Source organism: Myxocyprinus asiaticus, chromosome 34 (genome assembly GCF_019703515.2).
Source record: "Myxocyprinus asiaticus isolate MX2 ecotype Aquarium Trade chromosome 34, UBuf_Myxa_2, whole genome shotgun sequence".
In the NCBI taxonomy this organism is placed as follows: domain Eukaryota; kingdom Metazoa; phylum Chordata; class Actinopteri; order Cypriniformes; family Catostomidae; genus Myxocyprinus; species Myxocyprinus asiaticus.
Window position 1 is genome coordinate 31,812,096 of NC_059377.1, and position 22,600 is coordinate 31,834,695.

The following is a 22,600-nucleotide window of genomic DNA, read 5'->3' on the forward strand; positions in this document are numbered from 1 at the left end:
TGCACACATTGATTTATGCAGTTGGCCTGCAGTACTCTATAATACAGCAAACAGAAAATAGGAAAAAAGCTTGTATTTGCTCCATAGGCTAAACATAAGAAAAATTGTGCCATCTGGTGGAAAATATAAAAAATGTAAATTTTGAAGCCAGGGCTCCGGAATGAAAACTTATGTCTAATATCATAGAACTCATGATTTTATACTTTAATGGCACAGTGATCAAATATTGCCGTTTTAATGGGTTTCAATGGGGACATTTTTGTCCTTAAGGTCCTGAGTGTAACTATTTTGTGTACACAATGTATTATAGATGTATTATATCACAGTTCCCCCAAAATACACACCTTTGGCAACATTTATGCCGTTGGCATTAACACAGCCAAAATGATTGAAAAAATAAATAAATTAAAAAGACAAAAATATCCTGAAGGTCGCACAAGGTTAACCTCAGTAAATGCACTGTTACTGGACACTTTCACTCATGAATTTAATTAATCATGACTGACTGTGAATAGTTAATTTTTACATTGCCATATGTAACTGAAAATTATTGCGTTTGAATGATACTACATCCACGCCGCTAGGTGTCAGTGTAAGTCTAAGACGACATGAACAAAAACTTACTGAGTGCACCTTTTAAAAAAGTAATACCATGGTATTGCTTCGGTAGTTGGTACAACAACATTGCAACTTTCAGGCACATCTATCTATCTATCTATCTATCTATCTATCTATCTATCTATCTATCTATCAGTTCAGGCGGAAGTGACGTAGTTCAGTAAGTTGCCTTCCATCCTTCACCACGCGCTTGTGCTGGGCAGCCATTTTCTGCAGTTACATCAGAAGCGGAAGTCTTTGGCGAAGAACATTTTCATTTTCACTCCTTTTGCGATTCTCAGATATTTAAAAATGAGCGATGTTGAGGATACACGTTTCGAGGGGAGGGTAAGTATTGTTTACGTGTTCAAAATGAGCACTTCACCTCAAAAATTCTTCCTTTCTCTGTGCAGTAATGTTCGGTTTAGTGAACAACTAGCAGCTCTTTTGTTTGTTTACTACTTTACAGAACTGGCTGATTAGCTTGTTACATAATTATCGGATAATGATACGCAAAACATAAAATTTTCAGTAAAGCAAGAATCTAGAAATCTTGTTTAAATGATTCGGTTTAAAAAAAAATTCTTAAGTCATTTGCATGATGAATAGTAAACAAATGTAATTTCACTTTTCTTTCTCTGAGATGCAAACCAGTATGTATTGATATAAATATGTAATATTCAGCTAATCGTGTCCTTTTGATAATTGCATGCCTGCTGGCCCCACTAGTATTGCAACCAAATGTTTTTTATTAGAACAATTTTGATTTGGACATTCCTTTACCCCAAGTTATATCTGCGTTGATTTTTTAGTTTTTTTAGATTCTATATAGATTTTTTATAACCAGTGTCAATCTATTAGGGTCAAGTATAGCCTCCAAAATCACACAATAGTAACTTAAGTACTTTTGATTTCTCTTTGCTGCTTTCCACAGCATTTCTCAGCTTTTCTCTACCCTCTGTCTCTTATGTTATATAACTAAACAAACATGTATATCAAAAGGAGTAGTGAAATTTGAATAGTTAAATCCCATTTTATTTCTAAATTTCCCTTGATCTTAATTGCTCTGAATGTTCTTTTTTCATTAAGGTTATTGGTCGTGAAGGATTTGAAGAGTTAAGGCCAAGAATGTGGAAGAATATTCAAGATAAAAGAAGGCTTTTGAAAATGTTTACAGAGCAGACGGTTAAGTGGGATGGGGAAAAAAAAGAACGGAAGATTGATCAGATAGAAGCACACTCGCAATATGTGACTAAGCAGAAAAAAAGAAAAGAGATTTCAGATTGGGGTGAAGAAATGAAAAGGAGAGAAAAATGAAAACTGAACAAATGAAGACCGAAGAATAAAATGCCTGAGAGAAAGGAATAGCGTATTCTGAAAACAGAAGAATGAATAAGTCCGTAGGCTAAGTAAATGCCAAATTTGTGTTCCACGTGTCTTTACAATCTCTTCTTGATGATGATTTGCATGTTTGTAGTTGTATTATGGTGATTTGGAAAGAAAACAATTTAGCATAGCAAAGACCTGTGATGTCTTTGTAACTTCTGTAACTGTGTTAAAGGGGTCTTGACATGAGGAATAAAATTGTCCTTGATCTTTTGACATAAGTCATTGTACTATGAAAGCATACTGTAAGTTCAGAACTTAAAACTTTTGTTGAAACCAAGCTGCCAAAACGACTCGTTCACTACTTCCTCCACATTGTGATGTCACACTGTGGTAGACTTTTGCATCTGACCACCTCTGACCAGCTTAGCTGGGATATGTGGAGAGAAAAAAAGAATTTCACTGTATATGTGCAGTTGTGTAATGTGTGATAAATAAAATTATAATTAATTATTATCACTTCCGTAGCCCGACCAATAGCAGTGAGATGGCAAGTAGAGAGAGCAGGCCAGTCTAGAGCAGAGAGCCAATCATAACAGTGGGCGTTAACAGTTGTCGTAAAGGAGAATCGGCACAAAAACAGAGTGTTTTTGACAGAGGGTCAGAATGAGTGTGGAAAATGATCATGTTTTACAACTGTTTTTGTGCAAAAATGTAATATGAACCTCAAGGAACATATTAAAATAATAAAGGCATGTCATGACCCCTTTAAAAATGTTATTAAATGGTCTTTTTTTTTATTTTATATAAGTTAAAGTAATTCTAACACTTCTCTCCACAGCTTCAATAAAGTGAATGCTTGGATTTGTGTTATTGTGAGATATAGTGTGAGTGTGCAAGTTTGCTTGCTTTTTAAACATTTGACTTGAAAATATTGTAACACATTGCTGTGACATTAGGAATCCCGCTCACCGTCCAAATCGGGGCGGGGCAGTCCCGCCCGTGCCAAGTCAGAGAGCAGGTCTGCCTCTCCCAGCCCTGTCCGAGCATCGAAGCATTCTGATTCAAGATCCCGATCCCGTTCTAAGTCCAGGTTAGTTCATACACCGATTACACCACAAATGGCCATGACTCAAAAAAAGAAATGTTTAATTTAAAACATGTCTTAAATCGTTGGGGCTTGTCTATGTGTCTCTTATCTCTGTCTTTTCCAGGTCTCATTCACGCGGGCATTCAAACCGTCGTTACAGCCGTTCGCGGTCTCACTCCCGCTCTCACCGGAAAAAGTCTCGTTCACGCTCCTACAGCCCTGAGAACCGCCGCAAGAGGAGCCAGAGCACATCGCCCATGTCTAACCGCCGCAGACACAATGGCAGCAGGGTGAGTATCAGGGGTTTGGGGTCACAGCTGTTGTTAAATCACTGTAACTCAGATTTGTTTGGTCCCAGGTGGCCTATTTTTGTCAATTCAGAAATTTTATAACGTTATGCTTTAGGTCAGTTTCTGATGTTAACTCTACACTTGGAATGCAAACAAATTATTTTTAATTAAATTTAGAAATATATATATACTCACCCTCATGTTGTTCCAAACCTCTATGACTTTCTTCCGTGGAGCACAAGGAGATGTTAGAATGTTAGGGACTGACAGTCTCAGACACCGAAATATTCTTCTAAAAATCTTTGTGTTCAGCACAAGTCAGTCAGTTATAGCAATTACAGCATTTCCCCCCGCTGCAAGAGCTGAATTCTGTAGGAAACACTGTAACATATACTTATTTTATGTTGTTAAAAATGTATTACTCCAAGTAGAAATTACAATTAACCAAGATTAATTAATGCCCTAAAAGTATTATGCATTGTAAGTTTGTTAACAATTTCCTTAACTAATGTTAACTTATACAGCTTTATTGTGAGGTGTTACCCAGGACTATGTTATGTCTTTATTAAAAGTGATCTGTTTGTACTGATATTCTTAAAGATGTGTGTTTCTATTTTGCACCAAATGAATGTAAACCCCCACAACAGCCTTACGGGGACAAGCATGACTGTCTTTAATAACCCCTTTCATTCCCTCTTATTACATCAACAGAGCTCATACAGCCATGACTCCAAAAAAGACTCGCACAGTCATGGTGACGAAAGGGTATGTGGACCTTCCTTAATCTTTTAACAATTACCTTTTTGAATAAGTAGGTCTCCATTTTGCCCTTAAAAGGGTTAAGAGGTCCATGTGGTGACTTTTGCTTTTTAAAAATTGGTTTGTCCTCCTGAAGTGAATATGAAGGCCCTGCAGGCAGCTCATGCAATGACCATATTTCTATCGTGATGACGTAGAAAATTAACTATTGTTTTGTTGTATGGTAAACGTCAAGCAGTAAAATATGTTATCACTCCTTTCTTTAAAAAAATCTTCAACGGGGTTATTAAATACTGTCACACAGTTACCCGGAGAAATTTCAGGAATTTAAGCAGTCATGTTGATTTACCACACCCCACCAGAGAAAGTGAAGTATTTCCTGAAAAGTCACATATACATTCATCTCTTCAGGGGTGTAACAACAAACACTGGAGAACTCAATCTGGTTATTACATAAGAAAATAAATGTTGAGCTGCTTTTAATCACATCCAGTAATTATTTAATGTCATTGCATGTGAATATTTTGTGTGGTCTTGAATGTGCTCAGTTAGACACAACTTGCAGTGCAGGTCAGAATAAAATTGCAGCACACTTGGAGTAAAGGCAAGTTGAGATTGTAAATTTTATACTTTTTTTTCCTCCCTGAGAAAGATTGTTCTATTTCAGTCCTGGTTAGAAAAAGTATGAATTTTTACTAAAGGTTTGTTGAATGTATATAAATGATATATTGATTTATATGTACAAATTTATTAACAATTTTGTTGGTATAGAACAAATAAAGAGGCCAAAAAATGTTATAATCTTAGAAGAAATCTTATAAGCCTGTATTGAACAGTGTTCTAGTCAAAGCTACATAGATGTCACAATCAGTAACTGAAGGATCAATGTCGTATTTGGGTACTATTAAATTATCTGTTGTTGCTGAATCGTATCTTTATCATGGTACTCACACTTCTGTCCCTCTTACAGGCCAATCCAGACCCTAACACATGTCTGGGCGTGTTTGGTCTGAGTCTGTACACAACTGAGCGAGACCTGAGAGAGGTCTTCTCACGTTATGGTCCTTTAGCTGGTGTCAATGTTGTCTACGACCAGCGTACGGGGCGCTCTCGTGGTTTTGCCTTTGTTTACTTTGAGCGCATCAGTGATGCCAAAGAGGTAAGTCCCCCAACAGGAAATAATTCTTAAATGACCTGCAAAGACAGGATCAGAGGCCAGGCAGTTTAGTGGTTCTCTTTATGGCAGCTTGAGTACAACTTGGGATTTTCTTTTGTAACAACTTGGGGAACACTACAGCTGTTTTTTCAAACTTAGTTAGCCTTCTTTACTATCTACTGCCTTCATGGGTAGCTGCCTTCGAAGCACGCTATTCCAGTTTTCAGTTTCTTAACATCATCGTTATCCAAAGTATGCAGTAATGGAGAGCTGTTTTTGTAAAAGGAAAACACTGTTCTAGTGTGAATGAGAGGCGTAAATGTAGCAAAGTCAGTGTGTTTTCAAACAAATTTGTGTGGGCGTGGCCTAATATTGCATTCGCATCATGTCAGAATTACGAGGTTTTGACTTTTAAAAAGCATTAATGTCTTCATAGAACTCATAATTATTCAAAAGTTGTCATCTCTGAATTCTATGAAAGCTCTGACTTGATAGTTGAGATGTCATGTAAAAAGAACCAATATAGTAGTGGCCTCAACGGTTAAAGGTACTGAACAAATTTCTGTTTGAAATGCCATTTTAATATGCCTTTGTTACCTGGAGCGCTTTCTTTGTTCTTAAGCATTTTGCTAAAATTATTGAATGAATGTAGTGAAAAGTACTTTGCTGTTATCAACAACAAAGCCGTTTTGGCATTGAGTGTTGGAATAGAAATGAATAACTACCAAGGTCCAAGGACTTGAACAGCTCCAAGTGGAATCTCCACATTGCCATCTCATAATTACAGTAATTCTGACATGACACGAACACATCATAAGACCATGTACACACTCATAATTTTAAAGCCCAAAGTATAATTCAGTCAGACGCAAACACTGAGCGTCTGCATAAAGGACGCGTGACGCAAATCTTGTCATCAGTAGAGTGCTTGAGCACTGAATGCGTGCTGCCTGTTTTTTCTAATTGCGTGTCTTTCAACACGCAGAATGCGCATGCGCCTGGAATTATTCGCACTAATTATTAGGTCCACAAGGTGCCAACACTCACATATGACCTGTTGCTGTCATGAAGAAGAGCTAGAAGATATAATCACCATTAAACAAGAGACGATTGTGGAAACAACAACAGTGGATGTTTCACGTCAAGAGCGCTTGTGAGGAGGTCTGGAGATACCTGCATTTGTATAACTTAAGTCTGAATTAATATAAAGAAATCTTTGTATCTAAACTCCTGAGGGGAAATAGTCCAGTATCTCATAGCCGTCTTAGCAAGCATGCACCAACCACCTGTAAACGCGCTTTCAGTCAAATGCAGTATTCTTTGACAGGCTCTCTTTCGACTGAACGCATACGCTAAGCATTCGCATCAAAACCAAATTATAATTTTAGCTTAAGTTTGAAACCTATGTTTTCAGTTTCCTGACATCACTGTTTTTCAAAGCATGCGATTATGGAGGGCGTTTTCGCAGGAAATTGCCGTTCTAGTGTGGATGAGAGTCGTAAGCGTAGTAAATACAATACATTTTCAAACGAAAATGTATTAGTTTGGACGTTGCCTAACACCATATCTAGACCAGATGCCAGCGATGTCGTAAAGCCTTGAGGCTATCTACACTAGACACATCAAAACAAATGTTGTAAATCGTTTATTTGTCTTGTTGGCAGTAGCAGCGTCAGTGCGAGCAGCGCAAAATAGAACTGGGCATCTGTTTACTGTCGGTGCAACATGAGGGATGCGACCAGTGTAGACGGCATAATTGATTACAATGGGAGCGATTTGCTTTCGTCGCATTGTGCTGTGCCACTCGGATTTGATGTGGACAGGGTGTAAGACCACCATCCTAACTGAAATAGAACACTCTTAGAAGTGAATGTTTTGGAATGCTCTACTTAGGCCACGTCCACATTACTACATTTTCGCTTAAACTCATTAATTTCACTAAGTTTACGCCAAAGTCTTTTTAGCAAGTCAGTCCACTCGGCGGCCATTTTTGGAATGCTCTCGGGCAGGCTGGGCAGCTATTTTTCTATGTAAACAAGGGGCAAACGAGTGCAGCTCCTATCTACGAATGGGGAAAGACCAAAATCTCCAAAAGAATTGGTCAAGATTTCAATTAAAGAACATATTTCAAATCAGCAGTAAAATCTTACAACACTGGTTTTATATATTCTTTACCTCAGATTATGCAAAAAACACAATTTTCCTGGCTTGTCTAGCTAATGCGCATGGCATGTTCTCCAGCTGATTGTCAGGCGATATGTGTATCTAAAAGATGATTGGCTCTTTTATCTGTAAAGCGAAACTTAATTTTCTACATCCGTTACCATTTATCATTTTAATAGATGTGGCCCGTCTCTGCTTACGCCTCATCCTTATTAGAATGGTGCTTTTCCCCATCGAAAGCGCTCTCCATTACCACATACTTTGGACAGCGATGATGTTAGAAAACTGAAAATGGTTATTTAAAAATTAAATGGATTAGTGTGGACGTGATCTTGGACGTCAAGCCACGCAAAATAGTGCTACTCGTGAAAACGCACGAGAAAGCACAACATGCTGCTGTGTAAAAAAAAAAAAAAAGTGATGCTGTGTAGCACACAAATATTCGGTAAAATATTTTTTCTTGTATTTGAACTTTTTTTTACCTAACTGGTTGCAAACCATTCTTTGATTTCATGAAGAAGGCAAGATACATGTAATTTAATCTTATAAAGCTGTCTAAGTAGGCAGCTTGCTAGGTTTTGGAAGAGTTGATTTACTTGTAGGTTAAACTTTTAGGCATTTTGACTTAAGGTTTTCACATCTTGAGCACTACTTGTATGACACATGACCGTTAAAGCGTTATAACTTGTGAGTACTCTTGTGGGTGTATGTCCTGTGTAAAAAAAAAAAAAAAAAAACAACATTTGTCCCTCACTATAGGCAATGGAGCGAGCTAATGGCATGGAGCTGGATGGGAGACGCATCAGAGTGGACTATTCTATCACTAAACGTCCACACACCCCAACACCAGGCATCTACATGGGTCACCCCACACAGTGAGTATTCACCTCCACACAAGCAGTTTATCATAACATGATTGGCAATAAGTATTAGTTTGCATAGATACAATGTGTTAAAAAGCACTTTAATGGGATTGTGTTGCAGTAACGGAGGTGGGAGCAGCAGCAGCAGCAGTGGTGGGCGGAGACGAGAGTCGTATTATGATCGTGGCTATGATAGATATGACGAGTATGACTACAGATACAGGTAACATGGAAAATTATATATAAATATATATTATATATAATATTCTGTCATACCATACTTTTTCAGTGTTTAAGTGTGACAGTCCATATGATTTTTGACCAGTTCCTCTCTTCTCCAGCAGGAGGCGCTCTCCATCACCCTATTACAGCCGATACAGGTCTCGTTCAAGATCTCCCTCATACAGCCCACGTGAGTGTGGATTTAAATGCCTTCAACCAAAGTTTTCCACACATGACATGCCCAAATGCATGCCTGCTTGATAAGCCACAGCTTCTAGAGAATATTACTCATTACCTTGTAAAGAGATGAGCATTATTCACAGGCTAGCTCACAGAATCACGTGTACCATGTGATGGACATTTTAATTACAGACTCATGCTAAGGAATGTCAACTTTTATCTTTTGCAGGACGATACTAAGAAGATCCTGGCTGCATTGTCTTTTTGCCTGGAGTTAAACGGTTATAAAGATATGAAGTACATGTAAATTCACTGTTCAGCAGGAAAAATAAGCACCTGTGTGCTGGTCAGATGAAGAGCAGCTCTAATTTGACAAAGTATTTGTGTAGTAGCTGTCTTAATTTGTAGACTTTCTAGTCATTTTAAAGTCTGTTGAGATCATCGATTGCGTCATCATGGAATTTTGTGTGCAAAACGTTTTCTTTTTTTGATAGTGTGTTCTTATGGTCTGATGTGAATGTGCATATGCCTGTTTTCTTATATACTGAGCATCCTTTGACAGGTCTGTATGTTGAGTGTGAGTGTCTGTGAATGCCTGTAAATTCACTGTACTTGAGAAAGCAGACTTATTCTGTTTGTTTATCTGTGACATCAAGATCTTTTATTTTCAGTAGTAATTGGTATTGCTTTTCTTTTTCAAGGAATAAAAAGACTCAAAAGAAGTTTTGTCTTGACTAAACATGCTTTGTGCTATTCGAATGTTCTAAAAATCTGTGAATATATGCTTTAAAAAAAAGTGAATGAGTTCAGAAATGATATATTTATATCCTAAATAATTTGAGTGCTGAATTTGAGGACAGTAGGAAACAGATAATGTGAGGTCAAGACCTAAACCTAAATTCTCTTGTACATTAATAGCAGATTCTAGTGCAAGAAATTAACATATGCTAAATAACTGGCAAAATATAAGTATAATAAACCAGCTAATCAGAATATGATGAACCTAAAATATATGTAATATGCGTGGTTCAAAATGTACTGCAGGATTTGTCCATGTCACATAAATTTAGTAAAATGCATCCACACAACTGTTTTCAATAAATGTTTATTAGCACTTTTTGGAAAGATTGGATACATTCCATAAACACAGTCCATACAGTATAAAGATGTCAGCTATTGGCTCCTAAAACAATTTAAGTAGGCCTTCATGCATTTTGGTTTTTAAACTCCATTTTTCCTTTTCTAAGTGTCTATTCAGTTTTAAAGTTGTTTTCTAGTACACAACAATAAAATGCCAGCATATTCTGCAGTTTTTGTTTTTTATTGCACTCTTTAAGATTAATACATTTATCTCCTATAAGGATTAACTTAGTTCCATTTAAGTCAACAGCTCAAGTAGTTTTTAAAATATCTTTAAATTGAATGGAAGAGCCTAGGAAATACAGCTGCTTTTGTCTACCATATACACCAGCAGCTCCAACAAGAGCTGACGTCAGAGTTTAATTGAAATTAATGGTGGATGTGAAGTATAGACACATAGGAACTAATATATCTGATTATTTGAATACAAGGAGATCCTGCTGCAACAGAGCCGTCAGCAAATTTGGCAGTAACACTTTATAGCAATTTTTATTAATAACATCAACAAACATTACATTAAATAGTAGTAGATCATAAGTTAAGTGACATTTTGTAGAAATGTCATGCAACTTTGACTAAGAAAACATTCATGTTTGAATGAACAACTTGACTCCACAAACCTTCAATATTTGTAAATTCATTGTTAATTGTCAATTTGTCTTTTTGTGAATTGGTCAGTGTTTTGTAGCTGATCCAGATTCAACTGTATAAGAACAAGCATTTCATTTAACAAGCAAAGTACTCTGGAGAAAAGCAATATGAAGCAGTTGGCTATGTTGGAGTGTCAGCCATATTGTTTTCACCTATCCAGGCATTTCAGATCAGTGGAGTGGAAGATCAAGGAAGTTCTGAGACATGGCCATTGTTTAAATTCTACTCTCTGGTGTGGACAGGAAGTGACATTGGGCCATCACTTAACTGTTTTACCTTTTAAATTTTGAATTGTTTTTTGTTTTTAACAAATGTGCTACTTAGACTATTTTATTTTGTATCAGCATTTCTGTTTAAGGCTCCACATGTACTTGAAAGAGTACTAAAGTTCTAAAATAGAATTTAAAATGCTTTAAATGTAAAAACTGCACAAACCATGTAACCATCTTCTATATTTGTCATTTATGGACAGCACTCTCAACCTAGTTATACTGAGCACTATAAAACAGACTTTGGTGAATCACTATCTTACCGTCTCATTTAAAACAGAGATAAAGATTGCATATTTGGTTGTCTTTCATGCGTACACAATAACATGATTTGTCAGTGTATTGCATTGATGAGAGAAAGATATCCAATTCCTTTTCAGTTAAATCATCTCCTTAGTAGACATTTATTAAAAACGAAAGTATATTATATTATATATCATGTGATCTTTAGTGTTTTTTTTTTTTCTTTCTTTCTTTGTGACCTGGTGCCTTGAGTTTAAAATTCAAGAATATGGCTGTATTTCTTAAAATGTGACTGTGATCGGAATTCCATAGCATCCTGTAGTTTTATTTTATTAAAAACATTACATTAAAATTCATTTTAAATTTTTATGTATTTCTCTGCAAATGTCTACCTTTTGTAAAATCTTAATAATTAGGTAAGGCTTTCCAGTTTTATAGTTTTTAAATATGCAATAGAAATCACTGTCTACATATTTGCGTGAGGGACTTTAACAAACACCCAGCTGTAAAAAAATAAAAATAGACACCTTGTTATATATGTTTACCTACACACAGAATAAGCTAAATATTTCAGATGTAGCTTTAAAAAAAATTAAAAAAAATGCCTTACTACTGTACAATACCTTAAAATATCTCAACACATTTTTATTCCTAAATTTCCAATCCATCACACTCTGCCATTTATATAATTCAAATGACTGTAAGAGGCTTTAAAACATATTCTTTACACTATCACAATCTGTTGAAATGTACCACATCTTTATATTAAAGCTCAAAATGGTTTGTACTCTTTGAATTTATGTTTCATGGATGCCCTTCAGTGCACATGTGCTCTGACCACCTATAACCACACATCCAATCAATGCACACATGAACTAGCTAAATGCATACCTATCAAGAAATAGTCCCTGGTCACAAAATTGCATTTTAAGGAAGAGGGAGAGAGTATAATCCCAGCCCTGTGCATGAACCATGGGTCATTTGAAAAATGCTGGAATACTTTAAAAAAAGAAGAAAAAAAAAAAAAAAAAAAAGGCAGCTCCACCCATCAAAATACAGCCAAAATAATACCTGTTTTTGAATAAACTGGCATGCTATGAACCTATATATTATCTGGATTTAAATTAAACCGCTTTCAACACTTACAATAGCATAGTTTGCACAAACTATGATTTGTACAGTTTATAAGTAATGGTGGATGTTCTTAACCTCTCACACCTAGGTTAATGTATTTATATAATTGAAAAAAATAAACATTTGATTTAGATGGGAGTATGACAACAAAGATCTTGCTACTTTCAGCAAAGGTTCAAATTACTTTTTATGCGGGTTTGTCCTGTTGGTCTTTGGACATTATAGACTGCTCTCAATGAGGCCATCCAAGCCAAGCATTTATGTTATCTTAAATCTGCTATTATTTACAGTCATCTTTTTGGTTAGTTTAGATATAGTCCATAATACAGTTTGCAATGCTTTGATTTTTTAAGGCCCTCACTCAAAAGTTAGGTTCTTCTGTCCACCTATATTTACACAATGAGGCCTGACGGGGCCCTATAGGTTACATAACATGTTTTTGTTCTTAGATGAATAAGACCAATGTTAAATCTCAGTAAAATATATTGTGAAAATACACTTACTGTAAATGTTACCAATGAAATATTCAAAGAGTGTAAAAAAAGAAATGATGTGTTGGATTTACTTAAAATATATATGTAGGATTTTTGCATTAAGCTTTTTAAGTAAAATCAACTTATGGTCATTTTATGTCAGCATAACTAGGAAAACTTTGTTAGATACACACAAATTTATCTTTCAACTTTAGTCACTTAAAAAAGGTATGCACACTAATAAGATTTAACAACTAATAGCACGTTGTTTCAAATTAACTTTAATATTGTTTCAAACTAATTTAATTGGCTCAAATAAATAAATAAATAAATAATGACTGAGGTCAGTCATTAAACAATTGATTCCCCAAAGAAGTGCAGACAAAGCTGAACTCCAACTACGCAGATTCACATGCGCAAGGAAAAATTGCATGGATTGAACAATATCCAACTTTACCAAAGGGAACACTAAACACCCTAATGGTGACGAAACAACTACTTGCATTAAAACAACATCAATAATACTAAAAAGAGCTAAAATCTCTCTAAATTCTTAATAGCAACTAAATAAATGCCCATATAATTTCCTTTTGATAAAAAACGTGCTTAAATTATTCAGTTCTGTACACGATCTTTTGAGTTAGTAGTACTTAAAATCATAATTTTATGGATTTTTAAGCCAAAGTTCAAGGAACTCACAATTATTCTTTTACTTTATGTATCTACATTCTAATTATTATTTTGTGTTGTACACATTCACGTAAATTAAGTAAAGCTAAAAATGATATAAATATGTTTCAGACATTAAGCTATTTATTTTCTTGCGTTATGGTTGTTGAGCCAACGAATCATTTTTTAGGTCCAAAAAAATTTTTTTATGTACATTTAAGCCTATTATTTTATTTATGGATTTAGAGTCATTATATTTACTAGATTATTATTACAATTATTCTTATTTACAACAAGTGAATGTCACTTAGCATTTTAAGCTTTCATCATAGCAATATCTCAAAATAAAACATTTATCTACACTTTTGCTCGCAACTTTAAAACGTCAAACGTTACATGGCATTTCTTAGAGTCTATTTATACTACTAACTTTACTAAGTCTACTCTTAAATGATCGCATTTCAGCTTTCAAAATTAAAATAGTGAAGCCTACTTAACCCTAGTAAACAAGGATAAAGTGAATGAATAAATGCATAACCTTCGTGCATTCTAACCCACTATAGTGACTCAAAGAACACTTGTTGTACAACTAATTTTAACACTTGATAAAGTAACTAAATATATGGTCAGTTGTTTGACATGAACACAGGAAGCTGTATAGGAAAAAAAACTGGAATATGTGAATCACAACCGCCATTTTCTGTAGAAATGCAGGGTGCTTCATACAGCCAGGAACATAAAAAAAAAAAAAATGTCGGAAAAAAAAAAAAAAACATATATATATATATATTTGAAACAAAATCACGAAGGCAAGAATACTGCGTCGGTTTCAATCGGTTTAATTATTTATTTGATGGAAACATTTACATAAAACAAAGCGGCTTGCTATATGCACAAAACTTCCATAAAACTGTCTAAAAGCAGTTTATTTGTATAAACATGGCGATATAACTACACATAATGTTCCATACATTTGCTCAACAGGGAACATGGGAGAGAAAACACGCAGAAAGACCATTCTGAAACGGTATAAAATACTTTTCGACTTACATAATGCTTATATCCACTGCTCTTCAACGAAAGCGGAGGCAACGGGTCTTGTTCCATGGAGCCATATTTGTTTGTATATAATGTATAGGCTGTTTAAATGCATTCAAGTTATTTTGGGTGACTCTAAATCGACTTGAAAATGCCACATTGTCCAAGTGCTTGAAGGAAAGCTCGCAGATATCTCGACCACATCACCCTCAACCCTCGTATTACATAAACAACGTTTTCCTAAAGAAAACGTCTCCCCTGACTCGGGTGGAGCAACTGGACGCGTTCCGTTTTTAATAACGCGCGTTAATAAGCAACACCTCACAAAATGTGCAAACACAAAGGTTTGGTGATACTATAAAGTTATCTCAACCTATGTGAACGTTAAGTTTAGGAAAAGAACTGTGTAAAAGGGGGCAATGGTATTAAAATGAGCTTCCGACCTGACCAATGAATGAGAGGAGGCACATGTGTGCAAGACAAAAGAACAGGGGATCCAAACGCACGGCATTAAATAAGACTTTGCGATACGCGAATCAGTCATATTGAAAAACGCCCCATTTGATAGCAAATACTAACAATTATGTTTTAAGGTCTCAATTTACACTTAAAACGTACATTGGTGCGAACTGCCTCAAAATACCTCATAATAACGATGTCCTCCGCATTTTCTTTGCAAATAGTTAACGAAAACGAAAACAAAGTGTATGATCGAGTAGATGTGTTCGTCCGATTTCTAATTTTGAAACGGCAGACTTTACGCGCCTAGATTAGTACCGAAGGCCAGTGGATGAAAACCAATGAATGAACAGTCAATGCAGAAGACAGTGAGAGTAGTAAAGGAGAAAGGAGCTGCGCTTTCATTGGACTCCCGTTCGACCAATAGGAGCGCATCATGTGCGTGCCATTCTACAGTAGTATTTCATTTGTGCGAGCATGCTGTCTGACTTTCCCACAATAACACATTCTGAGAAGCCAGCTGTTATACATTTTTACACTTTTAGGTGCCATTTTATGTTCACCTTTCTGGCAGAAAAGTAAGAGATCTATTTAATTATGAGATAATTAAATTAGGATTTGGGAATCTTCACACAAAGGATCAAATTAGCGACAACTGTGACTCTTTCAATGCTGTTACAGTAAACAAAAATCTGCTCTAATTACTCTAATTCGGTGTGTTCGAGTGGGTGTGCTAATAATCTAACTAACTATTGCCACAAGCCAACAAATAAATGTAGCTTTTGTTTCCTGGCCTTGTTCGTGCAATAAAACCTTGTTTTCCAACAATACAATTTCAAAATCGTAAGAACCTGTGTGGTATGGTGCGTGGAGAACATTTAAGGAATATGGTGGGTTTAATACAAGCTTAAGCTCAATCGACAGCATTTGTGGAATAATGTTGATTAACACAAAAAAATATTTTTATATAAAAAAGACAAAAATCGTGGTTACAGTGAGGCATTTACAATGGATGTGAATGGGGCCCATTTTTGGAGGGGTTTAAAGGCAAAATTGTGAAGCTTTTAATTTTATAAAAGCACGTAAATTATTCTTCTGTTAAAACTTGAGCTCTAAAGTTGTTTAAATCACACTGTTTTTACGGTATTACGTGTGGTGTTACACCATCATCGCAACGAAGTTGTAAAATCGGATATAACTTTACACAGAAAGTGTTAGCAAGCGATTTTATCGCACTAAAATCATGTTAGCACGCATATTGTTTATGTTATGTGGCCATACTTTTCAAACAGTATTTTAAAGTTTATGAAATAGCCCCATTCACTTCCATTGTACATGACTTTCACCCAGATTTTTTTTTTTTTTTTGCTCATTTCTCTCTTTTTTTTTAAAGAAAAGGAGAGACGCGGTGAAATTTATTTTAGTATTAATCAATATTATGCCACAAATGCTGTCGATTGAGCTTAATTTGTATTAAACCCGGAATATTTCTTTAATTAGTAGCAGTAAATGTGTTGACAGTAATCGCTCAAAAGTATCCTATCCCATACTTTTGTTTAATTCAAATACAACCTAAACATGGACTTTATCCGTATTTATATTTAAAAGAAAAAATCGTAAAAGAGATCCAACACGACCTGTGTGTGTGTGAAAGACAGACACAGAGAGAAAGAGACGCAAAATGGCGTGGGCCCAGTGTAAATGTCTCCGCAATACGTGGACGTGCGAGCAATATGCAAGCCTTACATGCACACATTACGCAACTCTTGTAACGTAGGGTGTTTTCACATGGAACAATGAAATAAATGTGGCGAGCTATCGGTTATAGGAAGTATAAATTATACTGCATGAACCAATGTACAGGCCTATGCTATTCTCCCCGCTGTGCCAGTATGAGGCCCTCCCCAAACAGTCGCCATTACGACTTTTCTGTGTTCCACACGGCCCTCCCCCTTCTTTAGGCACCGGAAGTATACAGTTTGCTTTGTTCAATCTGGTTAGGTCACGTTACACAAGGGGAGCCACAGTTGTCAAATATTGTAGGCATGTATCCCAGCTAGATAACTGTGCTAGATGACTATGGAGAACCTGTGTTATTAGCGTAGCCTACACAAATACTAGGCTACACACGTAGTTCTGTTAATAGCTACATGTGTGGGATTTTTCTTCATAAAATGGAGTAGAACATTGGAGAAGAGACATAGAGCTTCTTAATTTAAATCACGTTGGTTGACTGCATGTTGTCTCACTTGTTTATTTGCATACATCAAAATTGCATTTTGTCATGTAATGCATGAATAAAAAATAATAATAATAAAATAAGGTCCAATGTAGTAGATTATGTAGTTGTATGAATGGCAGACCCTCCCCCCTCGTCCCCTATATTGGAGCCCACCATAAGTGCAGATCCGTTGAGCCTCTGCGCTGACTTCGAGCGCTGTGAGCGGGCGTGAGTGCAACGCCTCTTTACAACTTATACCGACAACCAATGAGAGACCAGAACGGCATCAGAGGAGAAAAGTCCACCAAACGGAATATCATTGAACGGTACAACGAGTACATTGCACAGAATTCCTGCATATGCACGTAGAGGCTTTACCACATCCCTCCCTCTCTCTCTATCTCCCTCTATAGCTGTCCCCACCCAAGTCACCCCTGTGCCATTTCCCCCCAATCCGACACTTAATTGAGCAACCGGGACACCTCACGTGCAGGACTGATTTGTAGTTTGAACACGTGGCTCGTTCAAAAAAAGCAGAAGAACTTAGTTTTTTCCCCCGTTCTTTCGATGTTATTAAGAGGCGGTGCCTGCATAATCGTAGGCGCCCTGCCAAAGAATAATAATAAAAATAAACTTTCTCTTTTTTCATAACAGCCCTCGCCTCACCGAGGTGACGGAATAAATAATTAAGATCGTTTGAAGAGAGAGGAAACGCGAGTGCGCGCGACCACGGCGATCTCGTCCATCAAATATCTCAGTAGCTTGGAGTGATTGGGAGAACACTCCCAGACCCTCCGCTGAGCGACAGTACGGTTCTCTCTCCAAACACTGCCCATCCGTGCGACGCGATAAAGGGCTGCCCCTCTGCAACACGGTCGCTCTTTTTCCGTATACATCAAAATGAATAAGCTCTACATCGGGAACGTGAGCGAGCAAGCGAGCGCGCTGGACTTGGAAAGTCTCTTTGAGCAGTGGAAGATACCTTTCAGTGCACCCTTTCTCGTTAAAAGTGGCTACGCGTTTGTGGATTGCCCCGACGAAAAGGTAGCGATGAGGGCCATTGACACTCTTTCAGGTGAGAATGGAAACATCTGTGCGTTTGTGGTTTTGTACAGCCGCCAAATGAATTAAGACGCATACGAGGTTAAGACGCATAAGAGGTGAACTCGCGTTTAACAATTAAAAGCCTATACAAAGGAGTGTGTTATTCTGAGCAAGCTTAGCCTATGTAGACTATTCACTTTCAGTTTTATAAACCACGGGCTTTCTCGCCGAATTACTGAACGGCAACTGTCCATCAAAGTTGCAGCATTGCTTGTCTATGCAGGGAAATAATGTGTTTAACAACTAGAGATGATGTCCATTGAGCGGGTGGGTTGCACATATTATTTATTTTAATATTCTCTTAAGGGTTCGTCTAGCCCTTTAAACGTATCTCAAAACACTCGGACCACTTTCAGGGAGTGTATGCAGAACTGAAATGTTACACTTAATTTCTTGTTTTGCCAACTTGAGAGATTAAAAAAAGTACAATTGTAGCACTTTTGTTTATATCGCTGCAATTACAAGGTCTGAAACACCTGGTGGTTAGGTTGCGTTTGGTGGCTTGTAGGCCTTTCGACTACTCCCCTTGTCTCCACAATATGGGTTTATTATGTTTGGGATAGTGTAAACTGTGTAGAGGTAGCAACATTTATCACAAAGAGACCATACAAGTCAGTGGAATGGTTTTTTTTTTTATTTTTGTTTTTTTATTTTTCTTTAACAAATGACTCTGCTCGTGGTTGAGGCCTGCTCGCAAGCATGGGGACAAATTTGTCTTCCATGTTTAACCTCTGGGAATATATATATATATATATATATATATATATATATATATATATATATATATAATAGATGGATGGAGATATAGATATTATATATATATATATATATATATATATATATATATATATATATATATATATATATATATATGAGAGAGAGAAAAAAAATCAGATTTTGCTTTTGAATGACGTGGAGATTTTCTTTGGACCGTACATTCTATATAATTATAATTTTTTTTCATTTTCGCTCATTGCAAACCTTTTTCAGTAATTAGACACTTTTGGCTTGAAAACAGCATCTGACTTATTGAAACAATATTTTTCAGGGAAAGTGGAACTCCACGGAAAAGTCTTAGAAGTGGAGCACTCTGTCCCTAAACGACAAAGGTAAGATTTATTTTGAATTTCCACATTTCATAAAAAAATGACCGAGTCCCAGTTTTATTTTAAATTTATGTCTCTAAATATTTTGACGTTTTAACCTTTTTATTTCATGTCATTTGATTTAGTTTTTGTGAAAATAATTCAGCATATATGTTGACAGTTACTGCAAGCGAAATGCAAGATAGGTGTGGTGACGTAGGTGGTTTTAAATGTAAATTTGCATGCTTGTTAATGTAGCAAAAAGGTATGTAAACTGCTGATGGAGCCTTCGTCCCAGCGTGCGGAATCTAGGTTTTTGTCAAATTTCGGAGGCCTTTGGTTTGCACATTTCACACAATGCTGGGCCTCTAGGCCTTGACAAAACAAGAAACGTAGCAGAGATGTGCAAAGTGAGAACAGAAAAGTTGTAAATGCGGCCGCTCGTTAAACATGAGTGTGCATCTGTGGAGCCACGCTTGCAGTGGCGTCCATTTAAGAAGAAACTACTATTCAGTCAGTGCTTCCGCCCCCTTTTTCCCCTCCTCGCGCTGCTCATGCACGAGATGGACTCCTCAGCGCGCGTGGACTGTAAGGGTCGAGGTCTAGTCACGAAAACTGGTTTGCGGGTTCACAGGAACTCCAACGACTAGACGTGGTCTAACCCACAAAGCACTTAGTATACTGTTGGTTAGTGAAACAGAGCGAGATGCTATTTTATTGTAAAATTGTAACAATTGAGCTGAACCAACGACTTACGCTATAATGAATTTTCACCCTGTTTTCAATTTATACACAGCCATACATTGATACATGAGCAGTACATTCATTCCTCGTCATCCTGTGTTTTTTCATTCCTGTCTAGCGGGCAGCATTGTAAAATAACTGGCTTAATCGAAAATTATTGCTGTTTCAACGTAGTCACCCTATGCGTATTGAACGAGATACCGTTAACAATTGTTTTAGCTTACGTAAATGGCGCACTCTAATATGATTCTCTTATTTTTATTACATTAGGCTGATTTCGTCGTGGTTAAAATATATTTAAAAAAAGTCTTATTTTGTTATCACCTTTTCAATTATTAGGTGATTGAACAGCTGATGATTGAAATGTTATTTTTTGTTGACATGTAAAGAGTATGTTGACCACCTAATTTAGTGTGTACAAAAACAATAGATTCAAATCAGAATAGATTTATCTGCTTTTATTGTGTAATTGGAGTAACTGAAGTATAATGGTGTGAAGTGTAGATCTTCCCCTGCATGTTCAGTGTGTGTGTGTGTGTGTGTGTGTGTGCTGCACATGTGCTATCCATGTTGAAAGAAACAGGTCAAAGGTCATGCATGTAAACTAGGTTTGAACTGCTAGCCAATGGGAATTAAGTACAGTGAAATGCATGCTGGGAGTGATCTTGCCATGAGTCTAAGCTTAGGCCCTGCCTACCTATACACGCACACAAAAATAACACTCAAAATGTGCTGAAGTTTGGCCCTTTAGCTCTCATTTCATTAAGTGTGTATGAATTCAAGGTGTAATGTGCATACTATGGAGACATTTCCTTGGAGCTTTTAGTTTAATCAGGGTGGCAGGGAGTGTATGAGATTGTGTTGACACTAGATTTAATATTTTATGTAAATAAATCTGTTTGTTACATAATTATTGCTTTAAATGGTGAATTGTAATGTCTGTAGCACAGTCCTATTCTTTCATGCATAAAAATATGAAGGCCGTGACAATGTTATTCAATCAGAGTTGTGTGTGTACACTGCGAGTACCGTCTGCATGGACGGCCCATTGGCCTTTTTGGAAGTTTAGTTCCATAAGCCATTTTTTTTTTTTTTTCCTTCCATTTTTTTTCTTGTTACCTCCTTGATGTGTGTGTGTGTGAGCATGCATGCACACACATGGCTTAAAGGGGGACCCAACTGGAAAAGAGTGTGAGAAAAGGGTCTTCAGCTACATCAGATTCAGTGTGGAAAAAGTTTGAACCCATGTGTGGTCAGCCTTTAATTTGAAAGAATTTAAATATATTTTGTTGTGCTGTTAATTTATTTGGCTATAATTAAACCAATAACTAATAATATTAATTGTTAATAATAACATAATTTTAATCTAGAAAGTGGGTTATGAGGCACAGAAGTGTATTTGCATAGATAATTTTAGATGATTACAAGCTGCAGGGAAATTTTGTTAGCTATTTAAAAATTTTTATTTTTTAAATGAGTTGAATGTGTTCTTGTGAATTTAAGTGGAATCCAGTAATTTAGTGTTAAAAAGAGCGTGGATGTTTATGTTCTTGTTTACCCATAAAAAACAAAATAATTCCAAATGAAAGGGATTTTTGTATTGTATAGTTACGTAATGTGTAGCTACCTTTTTATTTTATTTTTGTCTGTGTTGATGGATTTTATGGTTATTTTCTAGGTTATTTTCTGTTTGTGTATTTAATATTGGGTTTGGCTGATGTTAATCTTGAGTTGTGCATTCATATCAACTCTGTTAAAGAGTGTTGCTTTTTGTCATGCATGTTAATCATGAAATAAGTGAATTGTTAAAGTGACTTTAGGAATATTTGTGAATTAGGAAGCTATCACAGAGTCAGGGGCTCGTAAATTATGTGCTGCCATGTTTCCTGCTTCCTCCAGGAGTGTTTGTGGTGGGAAGTCTTCACCCACCCCCCAAGTCTACTGTATATATTCATACATGCGTATGCAGAGAGACAGTTGTTGCGTGTCCGTTGGATTTTGAAGTAAATCAAGATGCCCTCTACTTCCGTTACGTCACAACTGGACCCCCACCCCTTTCCCCATTCTTGTCTGTAGGGTAGCCCGTTACCATAGTAACCAGATCCCACCCCCATGGGGCAGAGAGAGTTTCTTTTACCCTGAAATGGGGCACCAGCACCCCACCCCCATCCTAACCACACACACACTCTCCTCTTGTTCCTATAGGTTAATCTGCTGTAGGAGAACATTCCATATTGCATTCCCACTGGAATGCAAACCAAGGCTGGAAAAGAACACCAATCCTAAAAAATTCCTCAAAAGAAATGGGAAGTTTTTAATTTGTACATCAAATCTGGAATACGCCAGTACTTTAAAGTAGATTTAAACTTTAAACTTTGTATTAAATGACAAGTTTCTATTGAGGTCTGCTGTTTTAAGTTTTTTAATTTATTTTTTTCCACTGGGATTTTAATTTTTTTGTATCCCTTGCCTTAGCACATGCACATATGTTCGGCCAGGTTTTGGTCTCACGTAATGTATATGATTCATACAGCTGAGTGCTAATGTTTCCCATAACTCTTTGCCGTTGTATTAGATTTTTGGTGCACTTGTGTGTGTAGACTAAGAATTTCAGATTAAATGCATTATGTGTGTATTGCTGTTTGATTAATGTATTTCTGCTAGAGTTTGTCGCCACACTGGATTTTTAGTGAAGAATGGAAAGCTTCTTAGTCTGAGTTTGAA

The 22,600-nt window shown here is 36.4% G+C and overlaps 2 protein-coding genes across 5 annotated transcripts in view; both read left to right on the top strand.

Annotated features, from left to right (window-relative positions):
* The first annotated feature begins 803 nt into the window (after nucleotides 1-803).
* On the top strand, nucleotides 804-9,368 carry LOC127425083 (transformer-2 protein homolog alpha-like). Of its 2 annotated transcripts, none has more exons than XM_051670722.1 (9): nucleotides 804-945; nucleotides 2,883-3,016; nucleotides 3,138-3,303; nucleotides 4,015-4,068; nucleotides 5,033-5,221; nucleotides 8,141-8,256; nucleotides 8,366-8,467; nucleotides 8,586-8,656; nucleotides 8,876-9,368. In XM_051670722.1, the coding sequence occupies exons 1-9, from the start codon at nucleotides 910-912 to the stop codon at nucleotides 8,884-8,886; spliced, it is 879 nt and encodes a 292-aa protein (XP_051526682.1). In that variant the 5' UTR covers nucleotides 804-909; the 3' UTR covers nucleotides 8,887-9,368. The 2 variants fall into 2 exon arrangements, with proteins under 2 accessions (XP_051526682.1, XP_051526683.1); XM_051670723.1 differs by having other exon boundaries at nucleotides 895-945; nucleotides 8,589-8,656.
* Nucleotides 9,369-17,453: 8,085 nt separating this feature from the next.
* Nucleotides 17,454-22,600, top strand: part of LOC127425021 (insulin-like growth factor 2 mRNA-binding protein 3) — a 38,736-nt gene continuing 33,589 nt past the window's right edge. Inside the window, exons 1-2 of one of the 3 annotated variants that reach the window (XM_051670612.1) lie at nucleotides 17,454-18,018; nucleotides 19,096-19,156. In XM_051670612.1, coding sequence (XP_051526572.1) covers nucleotides 17,844-18,018; nucleotides 19,096-19,156 — 236 coding nt within the window. In that variant the 5' untranslated portion in view covers nucleotides 17,454-17,843. The remainder of the gene's footprint in view (nucleotides 18,019-19,095; nucleotides 19,157-22,600) is intronic. The other 2 variants (XM_051670610.1, XM_051670611.1) reach the window with 2 other exon arrangements.

Bases quoted from the DNA above. Each gene is read 5' to 3' on its own strand.
- LOC127425083 (XM_051670722.1), top strand. From the start codon at position 910: ATGAGCGATGTTGAGGATACACGTTTCGAGGGGAGG. The intron at 946-2,882 runs GTAAGTATTGTT...CTGTGACATTAG, and splicing joins ATACACGTTTCGAGGGGAGG to GAATCCCGCTCACCGTCCAA. The intron at 3,017-3,137 runs GTTAGTTCATAC...TGTCTTTTCCAG, and splicing joins CGATCCCGTTCTAAGTCCAG to GTCTCATTCACGCGGGCATT.